The 13,740-nt window shown below is 42.5% G+C and overlaps 1 protein-coding gene across 1 annotated transcript in view; it reads right to left on the bottom strand.

Annotated features, from left to right (window-relative positions):
- Exd2 (exonuclease 3'-5' domain containing 2) overlaps nucleotides 1-13,169 on the bottom strand; it is a 32,845-nt gene extending 19,676 nt beyond the window's left edge. The window contains exons 1-2 of the mRNA XM_028789200.1: nucleotides 12,984-13,169; nucleotides 3,232-3,694 (exon numbers count right to left, since the gene is read on the bottom strand). Coding sequence (XP_028645033.1) covers nucleotides 3,232-3,648 — 417 coding nt within the window. The 5' untranslated portion in view covers nucleotides 3,649-3,694; nucleotides 12,984-13,169. The remainder of the gene's footprint in view (nucleotides 1-3,231; nucleotides 3,695-12,983) is intronic.
- Between the last annotated feature and the right edge of the window lie 571 nt (nucleotides 13,170-13,740).

The raw sequence follows: 13,740 nt of genomic DNA, 5'->3' as shown, positions 1-13,740 counted from the left end.
GAAGAACAGATGAAACCCAATAAATTCCTTCTCATTTTTCAGGAAAAGAAAATTTCAGCCTATAGGTGAAACAGCTTACCAAATATGATGTGATAACAGCATTTTAATTCAAACTACCCACTGTCTATAACAGTTCTAAAGGGAGACTGATTTCACCCCAAAGGGAAATTTCAGTCTGGAGAAATCTCTGGTCATCACAATGGAAGAAGACTACGTAGGAATCTAGCAGGTAGAATGCAGATGCCACTGGACATCCTGCACATCCTGCCAGCTATGCACAACACAGAATCATCCACCAACCATGTCAGTAGTGGGCAGGGTGAGGAAGCCTGCCTGCTCTGACCTGTGTGTTTGAGGCTCATACAATGCCTGCAGAACTATGGGTGGTACAGCCCTTAGCCTAAGGGACTTTGAACTTTTCTGGAGAGGAGACATACAGACCACGCTCTCTCACACAGAAAATGACATGATAAATACTTCAGTGTCACAAGTTCCTGGAGAGAAATTTATAATACTTGAGACAATCAAGATTACAGAGAGAAAATAGTCAACACCATAGCTACTAAAAACAAAATGTAAGAGTCTTTGCCCTTAGGGCTGGAGAGATGGCTCAGCGGTTAGAAGCACAGACTACTCTTCCAGAGGTCCTGAGTTCAATTCTTAGCAACTACATGGTGGCTCACAATCAAATGCATAAAATAAATAAATAAATCTTGCCGGGCAGTGGTGGCACACGCCTTTAATCCCAGCACTTGGGAGGCAGAGGCAGGCAGATTTCTGAGTTCGAGGCCAGCCTGGTCTACGGAGTGAGTTCCAGGACAACCAGAACTACAAGAGAAACCCTATCTTGAAAAAACAAAAACAAACAAACAAACAAACAAAAGTCTTTGCCCTTAAATTCTACCTTTCTATTCAACACAGCACAATTAAATTTGGTGATTTAACTCACCAGAGCCTTAGAATTTCTTTTTAGGCACTGTTTTACCAAGCCGGCCATTTGTTTATACCCTCAGGAGAAAGCTGGTGCCATGTGTGGTAACATACCTTTGATTCCCAGCACTTGGGAGGTGTAAGCATGTGGATCTCTGAGAGTGAGGACAACCTGATCTACATAGCAAGTGCCAAGCCAACTAGGGCTATGTAATAAAAAATTCTCTCTCTCTCTCTCTCTCTCTCTCTCTCTCTCTCTCTCTCTCTCTCTCTCTTTCTCATACCACAAAAAGAAAATAGTATAAAATATCTTTAAAAAAATTCAAAGTGATAAAAATAGTTCTCACATCCAGACAGCTTTCTGAATCCCAAGTTGAATCTAGACTCAACTTAGCATATCTTCAGAGTTATGAAAAAAAATCAAACTGCCTACAAAGAACCAATTAAATAGAGTGCCGATTATCTCCAATAGCAACAATGGAAACCAGAGAACAATGAAATACAGTCTTGAAAATGACAAAGCTAAAATACTACACTCGTAGAAAATATTTTTACAAGACTTTGAAAAAAGGCATTTTCATAACAGTGAGTATTGTATTATCAATAGGTACCAGAAATAATTTCTAAAAAATTTGACATAAGGGCTAGGCATAGTGTGTATGACTGTCATCCCAACACTCAGTAGGTTGAGGAAGTTCCAGAGAAGCCTTAACAATGTAGTAAGTACTAGGCCAGTCATAGCAATAGACAACATTCTGTATCAAAAGAGCCAACCTCCACCCAAAAGCAAGAGGGACAGAAGAGATGACTCAGCGGTTAAAAGCACTTCCTGCTCCTGCACAGGACCCAGGTTGTGTTCCCAAGTGGGACTGTTCACAACTGCCTGTAACTCTAGCTCCAAGGGATGCAAAGCCCTCCTCAGACCACTGCTGGTACCCGCTGGCACCCGCACACATACAAATATACATAAAACAATATAGACTTCTCTTTGAAAAAAGGAGTACATAATCTAACACTCAGAAACGGAGCAGACAGGGGGATCCGGACTTTTCAGCTTGCGCAGGCTACACCATGAAACCCAGTCTCACAACAACAGTCACCGGGAGCTAGGAGATGGCCCAGAAGGTAAACGGACTAGAAAAGAAAACGGGATAACCAGAGTTTAACCTCTGTAGCCCACGTAAAATGCCAATGCAGTGGTGCATATCTGTACTCCCAGCATTCCACAGAGATGAAAGCCAGAGACAGGAGGAATTCTTTGTGATATTGCCTATTTTTCTTTATAGCCTTGGTTACCTCAAGTATAAAATGTCTCTCCTCCTCCTACTTGTGACACTGTGCTTGATAAATACCTTGAAAATACATTTTGAGACACGGTAGTTACCATGTCATTTTCTACATGCGTGAACTTGGTCTGTATGCTTTCTCCTGCAAGGTTCTAAGTCCTTAAGGCCAGGACCACAAAGTTGCTCTCTTACCCTCACATGTACAGCACAGCACACATGCACTGGCATGCATATATATATGTATATGTATACACACACACACACACACACATATACATACACATACTCATAATCACATATACATGTATGAGAACACACAAACCACAAAAACAAGAGAAACAAACCTCAAAAAAAAAAAAAAGAAAGAAAAAGAAAACCTGTCTGAAGAGATAGGGATGTAGCTCAGTTGGTAGATCACTTGACTAGCATGTGTGAACCCCTGGGTCTGACCCATAGTGTGGCATACAGAGGACATGGTGGCACACACATACCAATAAATAATATTTTTTTAAAAAGTAGTAACCAGTGGAGTAGTAAACACCTTTGAACCTAGTACTTAGGAGGTAAAGGTTACTCTCAGCTACGTATCAAGTTCAAGGTCAGCCTAGAATCTGCCTTCAAAAACAAACTGAAAACAAAAACTAAAATAGGTAGGTAGAGTGGTAGTGGGGTTTGTTTGTTTTTTTAAGATTGAGCCTTACTTTACAACCCAGGTTGGCCTCAAATTAGAAATATAGCCCAGCATAGCCTTGAACTTGCTCTGATCCTCTTGCCTTAGCATCGCAGGGTGCGGAGATCACAGGTGTGCACCACCACACCTAGCTAGTAGCTGGTATTTGATGAACACTTGCTTTAAGTTAAAACTGTACTTAAGCTTTTATAGCAATTATCTACTTGAATACTTAGATTCTGTCACTAGAAAGGAGGTGCCCTTACACCCCAACCACCCCTGGCCCAAATTGGGAAAACTAATCAGATTCTTTTTCAGCTTTTTAACCCAAGCCTTTTAACTCACCCATTCACAGTCAATTCCAAGTACTGGAAAATCTTCCAACTCTCTTTTAAGGAAGGGCTGGATTTGATTCCACTCTGCCTCCTGAGATACTGTCACCACCTCTGCCTGGAGTATCCTCTCCTCCCATGAGGCTCTGGGTGCTCTCAGGGCACCAAAGGGTAGCTGGTTTTCTTCTGGAGGGGGCCACTCCCTCCCACCAGGCACTTGCTGCTGCTGCGGCTGCGGCTGCAGCTGCGGCTGCTGCGGCTGCTGTGGCTGCTGCTGTGGTGACTGCTGTGGCTGCGGCTGCTGCTGTTGCTGCATCACTCTGCTTGTTTTACTCCATCTACGCTGGATGCCTTTCCACAGGACAAATCCCCCCATGGCCACACCCAGAAGGGTGGTCACTGTCAAAGCCACTAAATTTTGTCTAGACATCTTTAGCCTTTCACTGTTTAGGAAAGCATTTCACTGATTTCACAATCTGCAAAACAAATGTCAAAAATATATTTATAAATAGACATAGACAAGTTGTCCACTAAAAGGTCCAAATCTCTGTGCCCACAAAAAAAAATACAAATTTTGACACAAGACAGTTAAGATTTAGATTTCCCCCCATTTTTATACTTTTGTGTTTTATTTTATTTTATTTTTGAGACAGGGTCTCATGCAATCCAGGCTGACTTTGAACTCATTACATAACTAGCTATGACCTTGAAATTCAGATCCTCCTGCCTCTACTTTTAAGCGCTGAAATTACAAGTGTGTAGCACCACATCTTTATGTTTTGTTATTCCAGTTCTATTTTCATTCTTGCTTCCACAAATTCACCTGCACTCTGGCAACTGCCTAGGATTCTCTTAATGCTACAAAGTAGAATCAGAGTGAAGGCTAGCAAGATGGCTCAGCAGGTAAAATCATTTGGTGACAAGATTGATCCTGAGTTCAATCCCTGGACCTATGTAGAAAAAGGAGCATTAACTTCCAAAAGTTCTCCCTACTTCCCATAGCGCGTACACACACACACACTTATTTTTAATGGGCTGGGTTACAGCTCAGTGGTAGATGGCTTGCCCAGCATATTCTAAGTCTTAGATACAGCCTCCAGCACTGAAAATTAGAGAGAGAGAGAGAGAAAGAGAGAGAGAAGAGAAGAAAAGAAAAAATAAAAACAGAAAGGTAGTGACACACACCTGTAATCCCAGCACTTGGGAGGCAGAAAAGGGAAGTAGGAATTGTCTCCAAAGAAAAGCTAGAGAGATAGCTCAGTGGTAAGAGTGTTTGTTAATCTTGTAGAAGACCAGAGTTTAATTCCCAGCACCCAAGTTTGTACTTAAGACAGATACAGACTCCAAGTTCATATCATTCTCACTAAAAGGAAACCCAGAGGCAAGAAGCTCAACTAAGACCAATTCAGAATTGGGGAAACCTGTTAGAAGCAAGTAGACTCAATCACAGAAGTGATATACAGAGTCCTTGTGTTTCTAACACAGAAAACAAAGAGAACTTCTAGGGAAGACCAGAGTCTAGAATTCAAACACACAAACAAACAAAACTCTAAAGTCTGTAAAAATATTTCATAGAAGCTAGGCACACACCTGCAATCGCAGAATTATTAAGTTTGAGAAAGGACAGCAAGTTTGAAGTCTGGGTAACCTACCAAATTCTAGACTAGACAGGTCTACAGACAGATTCTATCTCAAAAAAAAAAAAGAGGCTGGTAAAGGAGCCAAGGTCTCTCAAATGATCTTCTTATACCCCAGATGACCTAAGGACTCCCACAGACCCCATCTTCCACAGGTCACACTATCTCCCAATGGTGCTACACTGGGGTACACTCCTTTATCATATGGGCCTTTGGGAGACACCACATCCAAATAACAGTAACTATTTTCTAAAAATATTCAAATAAAACACATATTCAACATAAGCGTCATTTTTAAAATCTTTTTTAAAAATAAATAAATAAATAAATAAATAGGCAGCTGGGTGGTAGTGGTGCACACCGTTAGTCCCAGTACTTGGGAGGCAGAGGCAGGTGGATCTCTGAAAGTTCCAGGTCAGCCTGGTCTACAGAGCTAGTTCTAGGGCAATCAAGGCTACACGGAGAAACCAGACCTCAAAAAAAAAAAAGGAAAAAGAAAAGGAAAGAAATTAGCTACCCAGACATTCCCAACAGACCCTAAAGAATTGGAGAAAATATTTGCAAGCCATGTATCTGCTAAGGTCATGTGTTTAGAATATAAACTCTTACAACTCAATAATAAAAAAACAGATCAACCAATTAAAGAACCTCATTCGAGACTATGACTCTGAAAGACAACTGAGCAGTGGCCAAACAGCACATGAAAAGCTCTTCAACATCATTAACTATTAGGAAAAATGCAACTCAAAACCACAATGACATAATGCTTCATAACCACTACCATAGCTCTCTAAAAGGCAGATAAAAAGAACTGACAATATTGTGGAGAAATGAGAAACTCACACACTGTCAGTGGGAATGCCAAACGGTGCTGTTGTTTTGGAAAACAGCCTGGCAGGTCCTCAACAGTTAAGCATAAAGACACCACAGGGCTCCAAGTTCCATTACAGCCACACATGGAAGGGAATGAAAACACATCCACAGAAAGCCCACACAGCAGCATTGTCTGTTACAGCCCCAAGGTGGAAATAACCCAAAGCATATTACTGGTAAGACACATAGAACAGCTTAGCTACAAGTTGTGAGTTGAACTGTGTCTTCCAAAAAGGTATGTTGAAGTTCTAGCCCCCAGAACCTGTGCCTATGCCCTCATTAGGAAATAGGATCTTCCATATGTTATCAAGATAAGACAAGGTCATACTGGTGTAGAGTGGACCTTAATCCAGTGTGACTGGTATACTACAGCAAAAGAAAGACAGAGAGTCAAAGTAACAGACACATGGGGAAAAAGCCAGGAGAAGATGGGCAGAGACTAAAGTCATGCAAACAAAGGAAACCCAAGGCTCTTTATCACTAGAAGCTAAAAGGCAAGAACTACTCTCCCAGTGTAGTCCTCCTAACACCTCAATCCTTAATTATGTGCCTCTAGTTTCCTGAATTGTGGGAGAATCGATTTCCATTATTTTAATCCACCACTATGTGGTTAACATAGCCTTAGGGATGGAGAGAAGCTCAGTGGTTAGGAGCACTTGTTGCTCTTTCAGAGGACCTCAGCTTGACTTCCATCATCCCTGTCAGGTGCCTATCAGGTGCTTCACAACTGCCTGCAAGCTCAGCTCCAGGCGTTACAGGGATCCAATACCCTTCTGGTATTTTCAAAAGTGCGCATACAAAACACACAAACACAATTAAATTATTTTAAAGAAAGAAATATGCCATAGAACAGACTTTTATTCAGCAATATGATCCTGATATATGTTCTCCTAGGCACAAACCTTGGAAACATGGTAAATAAAAGAAGCTAGTTGCAAAAGACAAGACAGAGAGATGAGGAGTTGCCTACAAATGGGGCATTAGGAACTTGGGGACTGGGGAGTGACTTTTAAATAGATCAGGTTTTATATCATTGTACAATGGATTATACTGCAATAAAGCCATTAAAATACTATTTTGACAAATTGGTTCTAAAATTAAATCTGAAAAAGAAACCAAAAATAGCCAACTTATAAAATAAGGACATGAGGATGGAGAGATGACTCAGCAGGGACAGTGCTTCCTGTTCTTCCTGAGAACCTGAGCTCAGTTTCCAGAACCTGTGTCAGGCAGCTTACAGCTGCCTTTAACTCCAGGGCCTTTAGGCTTTAGGCTCCAGGGCCTGCATGTGCACACACACACATACACACACACACACACATACATACATACATTTTAAAAAGTAAAAGAACATGTGAGCAGATAAGTAGGCCTTTCAATAAGATCATAGAATTTACCTTACCAAATATCAAAAAGCATTACCACCAAGCAAGTATGACAGGGATGTTGTAGTATTAGTTCAGCATTAGAAAGAGAGGGTTCCAGGGCAGCCAGGGATACACAGAGAAACCTGTCTCGATACAAAAACTAAAACAAAAAAATTTCAAAAGAAAGTCTTCTCCACACATCATAGCCCTTGCACTCACAGGATGAAACAGGAATGGAGATAAAATGACTCAAATTCATTATACAAATGTATGAAACTGCCTAATAATAAAAACATTTAAATTTAAAACATCCTTAAAAATAAACTACAGGGGATGGCTCAGCAGTTAAGAGAACTGACTACTTTTCCAGAGGTCCTAGGTTCAATCCCCAGCAACCACATGGTGGCTCACAACCATCTGTAAAGGGATTGATGCCCTCTTCTGGGTGTCTGAAGACAGCTACAGTGTACTCATAATACATAAAATAAAGAAATAATTCTTTGGAATTGGAGAGATGGCTCAGTGGTTAAGAGTACTGACTGCTCTTCCAGAGGTCCTGAGTTCAATTCCCAGCAACCACATGGTGGCTCACAACCATCTATAATGGGATTTGTTCTCTCTTCTGGTGTGTCTTTAGAAAGTGACAGTATACTCACATAAATAAAGAAAATAAATTTAAAACAAACAAACAAACTGTAGGGGAAAGAGCTTTCTCTGTCTTAAGAGTACACAGACTGTTTCATCCTCAGCATACCAGACATTTAGGTCTGGAAGAACTGTACTGAGGGTGGGGGAAGGCTATCCTGGGCACTGCAAAATGTTCAGCACCACAATCCCTGTCACCTCCTCACTGAGGCCAATGACAACACCACTTCAGCTAACCCAAACTCTCTGGATGTTGTCTAGTGGTCTCTGCAAGGCAAACGTCTCCCAGCTGAGAACCACTAGGGTAGAGACCAATAGCCACACAGCACAAATAAACACAGCAAAAACCAATAAAGGAAAACAAAATGTAAAACTTTGTTTCTATGACGATTTGATCTATCTCCAAAACTGTTCATATGGGCACACAGAAACATGAGAAAGGATGCTTTTGGCACTGGGTAAGCAAGAATAGAAAACAAGAAACCTACCAAATTTCACATGCTATGGAATGTCAGCATGATGTAGAGTTAAAAGAACAAGCAGAAAGTGTAGGCTTGTCTCTACAGATGGGCAAAATCATTTTAGTATCCATTTTTAAAAATAAATCAAGTTACAGAGTACAATATGTCATATTTATAAAAGTACACATTTGTAAGTCTAATATGATTTTTTCTTTTTCACGTTTTTATTAGTTCTTAGAGAATTTCATAAAATGTGCTTTGATCCTACTCACCCCCTCCTTCATCTCCTCTTAGATCAAACCCCTTCATATAAACTTACACACACACACACACACACACACACACACACACACACACACACACGGATGGATGGGCTGAGCATTGTGGCACATTTCTATATTCCCAGCATTCAGGAAGCAGAGGCAAAGATCTCTGTAAGTTGAAGGCCAGCCTTCAACTAAATAGTGAGTTCCAAGGTCTACACAGTGAGTTCCAAGGCAGCCAGGGAGTCATAGAGGAGATCCTGTCTCAAAAACAACCAAGAGAAAAAACAAACAAACAAACAAACAAAAAACAACCAAGAGAAACAACAACAATATGTGTGCAGCATCTGAGGAGGTCAGAAGAGGGACTAGAGTTACAGATGACCACACGGGTGCTAGGAATCCACTGTGGATAATCCAGAAAAGCAATGAGTTCTCTCTCTAGCTTCCCACCTGATTTTTGTGAGACAGGATCCCAGCATGTAGCCCCAGCTGTCCTGGAACGGAGAGACCCACATGCTTCTGCCTCCCACTGCTGGGATTAAAGGTATGTGCTACCATGTCCAACAATAAATGCAATTTTTTTATTTAAAAAGAATTAAAAATAGGAGCATATATTCCCAGAACTCAGGAGGCAAAGGCAGGTGGATGTCTGTGAGTTTAAGGCCAGCCTGATGTATAAGTGAATTTCAGGACAGTCAGACTGTTACACAAAAGACCCTACTCAAAAAAACAAACAAAACAACAACAACAACAGAAGAAGAAGAATTTAAAACAGGACTGGAAAAATGACTCAGAACTTAAGAAACGAGCTGCTTGGGCTGGAGAGATGGTTCAGTGGTTAAGAGTGTTGGTAGCTCTTCCAAAGGACCCTGGTTCAATTTCCAGCACCCACATGGCAGCCTACAACCACTTATAACTCCAATTCCAAGGGATCCAATACCCTCTTCTGGCTTTTCAGATATATATGCAGACAAAATACACACATATATATATACATAATAAAAATAAAAATATAGCCGGGCAGTGGTGGTGCACGCCTTTAATCCCAGCACTTGGGAGGCAGAGGCAGGCAGATTTCTGAGTTCGGAGCCAACCTGGTCTACAGAGTGAGTTCCAGGACAGCCAGGGCTACACAGAGAAACCCTGTCTCGAAAAAACCAAATAAATAAATAAATAAACAAAATTATAAAAAAGAGAGAGAGAGACAGACAGACAGACACTTGCTGCTCTTTCAAAGGATCCAAGTTTGGTTTCTATCATCTACACTGGGCACCTTACAACAGCATGTAACTCCAGCTTCTGGAGATTATGTGCTCTCTTCTGCCCTCTGAGTTTGGATGCTTGGGCATGCTTGCTCCCCCCCATCTCACACGCGCGCACACACGCGCGCGCACACACACACACACACAAAGGTGTGTATGTAAAAGAATAAAAATGAAAACAAAAACAAAAAAACCCAGGTGGGCATGGTGGTTGAGACCTTTCACCAGGAGGCAGAGACATCTCTGTAAGTTCTTTTTTTTTTTTTTTAAAGTAAAGATACAGATGGGAAGAGAGTATTCAAAGAAGTTGTTTTTGTTTTTGTTTTTTTGTTTTTTGAGACAGGGTTTCTCTGTGTAGCCCTGGCTGTCCTGGAACTCACTCTGTAGACCAGGCTGGCCTCAAACTCAGAAATCCGCCTGCCTCTGCCTCCCAAGTGCTGGGATTAAAGGCGTGCGCCACCACCGCCTGGCACAAAGAGGATATTTTGTTTAAATATTTTACATGACTTCTTTTTTTTTTTTTTTTCAGAGCTGAGGACCGAACCCAGGGCCTTGCGCTTGCTAGGCAAGCGCTCTACCACTGAGCTAAATCCCCAACCCCTTTACATGACTTCTTAAGATCATGTATATGGACTACAATTAAAATAAGTATTTTGAAGTGTGTTTTGAAAACAAACGTGACCAAATTTAACAATTTCTTCTCTATATTAAACGTTTTAACCATACTTTTATGTTTAGATAATTATCAAAACTTTTTAGTTGCTATATATTTTATCATTGTAATACAAATATGTATGAAAATACAATAAATCCATTATTGTATCTAATTAATTCAGTTAGCACTTGCATGTGGTGTATAGTCACTTATATGTAGATATTAGTTAAGTCAATGATAACCAAGCTACGATCCATAGAACTGCTAAGATTAGGTACAGAGTTGGGGCGTAAGAGGGACAGCTCTCGTTAGGAAAAGAAAGTAAAATAGTTACAGATGGATGAGGTGGGGCTGGGGCAGGAGACTCAAGTGGGAAGATGGGAGAGACAGCTAAAATTAAGGGCCATTGGAGGGGGAGTGTGGAAACACTAACGCAGTAGGAGCTTCCTACAATAAATAAATATATACTAATGATCTAGATATAATGGCCAAATAGTGGGGAGAGACAGAGTCCCAGCCAGATATCTTGTCACCAAGTGAAGCTTCAAGTCCTAGGACTGGGTTACACCTAATTGAACTGTTGGTCAAAGAGGTCTCATCCCCAAACAACTCAGTCTGTTGCCAAGACTATGGGTTGCTCTCCACAAACCAACAACAAAGCCCTACTGCTGAACTCACTGAACCTGGAGAAACAAGCTAGCACCTATACAGAGAGAGCCTTCACCCCTATGGTCTAGTGTCTTTGGTACAGGAAGAAAGGTGTTCCGTATGCAGCCAAAAGAGAAACACCAAGCCAGCCATAAATCCTCTGATCTACAATGGTGTCCCGACTCCAAAATACGCTAGGGCAGTGGTAGCACAAAGCTCATTGAGTAACTGACCAATATCTGATTTGACTTAAAGTCCCCTCTATGAGATGGAACCTATATCCAACATTGTTTGTGGGGACCAAGAGCCAGAAATGACATAATCTAGGGACCTAGGTAAAAACAAATACTACTGTTCATAAAGGAGGCGGCAATAAAATGACTCCTGATGACATGCTGCTATCCTCATACATCAGTGCCCTGTTCAGCCATCATCAGTTTTCTCCTGTAGCAGAATGTGAACAGAGACTCACAGCTAGACATTATGCAGAGTGAGAAACCTTGGAACACACTCAGTTCTAAATGTGTCTCCATCAAATCCTTCCCCTCAGGTCTTAGGGACCTCACACCCACACCCCCAAGAGGAGGTGGAAAGAATGTTGAGAGCCAGAGGGGATGAAGGACACTAAAAACCGCGGCCCTCTACATGAACTGAATAAAGCTCATATGATCTCACAGAGACTGAGGCTACAAGCACAGGGCCCGCGCAGGCGTTCAACAGGTCCTCCATTCCGTTACAGCTTCCAGTTCAGTGTTTTTATAGGATTCCTGAGTGTTCAAACAAGTAGGTCTCTGACTCTTATGTCTTCTCTTGGTGTCTTTGTCTTCTGTTTGTCTTGTCCAATTTTGATCTGATGGTTTTGTTTTTATCTTATTTTTTTTATTTTATTCTATTTTATTATAATCCCTTAGAAGCCTGTTTGTTTTCTAATGAGACAGAAAGGGAGTGGATTCGGATGGGAAGGGAGGTGGGGAGGAATTGGAAGGGGTAGAGAAGTGGATACCATAGTCGGAATTTATTATGTGAAGAGAAAAAGATGTATTTTCAATAAAATAAATCAACAGCACCAGCTGCTTTTCCAGAGGAAGCAAATTTAGCTAGCACTCCCACTAGGCAGCTCAGGGGCGTCTGTAACTCCGGTTCCAGATAACGCACACACATAAACAAAAATAAATCTTGTGGGATGTGGTGGTAGAAGTTTTTAATCCCAGCACTTGGCAGAGGCCAACAGATTCCTGAGTTCCGGGCCAGAAAGAGACTCCCCCCACAATACTCCTGTCTTTAATAATAATAATTTTAAAAAGTTACTAAAAACAAAACAGTTTTGTTTCCAAGGGATGGTTACATAAGGGAATTTTCGTCCAACAGTGTATCAAAAGCTTATAAAAACTTGAATTATAAAAAAAAACTTATGTAAATTCTGATGAACAGATGTCCATTTTTAATAAATAAGATTTAAAGTTCTAGTTTGACCTGCCCCGCGGACGTGAAAAACCAAAGCCAGAGGTGGTTCCCAGCAAATCGCCGGGCAGCGAGCGGTGTGCCCCGGCAGGTACCAGGGCGGGGCGGGTCCCCTGAAGCCGGGAGGAACCGCGGCGGGGGCTGCTTTTTTAACTGACTAGGTTAGGAAGCCTTGAAGGGTTGGTGGATGCTCCTGACAAGTAGACGGGCGGATGGAAAGGGGCGGCCCGGGAAGGCTTGGGGACCAATGGCGGGGCGAGTCCTCCCCGAACCTGAGGGCTCAACCGCCCACACCGAGTGAGGGGCCAGGAGGCCGCGCCTCAGGGCGGGGAGAGGGGCAGTGCCCACAACGCCTGGGCACCACTGCAGCCCAACAGTCGCCCACGCGCAAAGTGGTACCTTGAGCATCACGACTCTCGAGCCACGCTGGAAACCCCTCTGCCCGGCACACAACCCCAGAGAAGACTTTGCCAACCCGACCTTCACTTACCTCCGGCCTCCAGCCTCGACCGAACACCTGCGGCACCTCACGCTGACAAGCTGGAACCCCCGCGGCGGTCTGGACGCACCCACCCGGATGCGTAAAAGCCGTAGCCACTTCCGGCCCAGTGGCTGGCCAGGAGGATATAACCCCCGTGGTGTGTGCCTATGGGCCGCGCCATTTTGTACGGAAGCCGCTAGGGCAGCTGTTACCTCCCCAGGTTCTCTGTTAAAGGATGGGTTAAAATTGCGAAGACTTAATGTCTTCAGAAAAGTGGTGTTTTCTGAGATGGCGCTTTGTCATTTGGTTTTGGCTTTGAGGGAAGAAGCCTACTGAACTTTTACTCATAAATACAACATAAGACGTGTAATTTTCTCTTTTACCCTGGGAAGCGTTTCCATACTACATTTATTTTCTTATATTCGAGCAGGAAAACAAGAAACTGCTTAAAGAATGCGCTCTTCATTAGCACTATATATTATGTCCATTAATAATTTATCCTCTCCTCCGAGACTCTCCTCCTCCAACCCCCCCCCGCACATTGCCCCCCACCCTCATCCCCACCCCCCCCCCCCGTTTGCCTCCATTGTATGCCTGTGCACCAAGTGCATGCCTGAAGATGCCAGAAGAGGGCGTTGAGCCACTGGAACCGGAATTACAAAAGGTTGTGAGCTAAGGTGTGGGGACTGGTAATTGAACTTGGGTCGTCAGGAAGAGCAGCCAGTGCTCTTAACTGCTAAGTCATCTCCCTTGGCCCCTATATCCT

Source organism: Grammomys surdaster, unplaced genomic scaffold, assembly GCF_004785775.1.
Source record: "Grammomys surdaster isolate TR1022 unplaced genomic scaffold, NIH_TR_1.0 127, whole genome shotgun sequence".
Lineage (NCBI taxonomy): Eukaryota > Metazoa > Chordata > Mammalia > Rodentia > Muridae > Grammomys > Grammomys surdaster.
The sequence above is the reverse complement of the archived record's forward strand: the minus strand, read 5'-3'. Positions and strand labels throughout refer to the sequence as shown.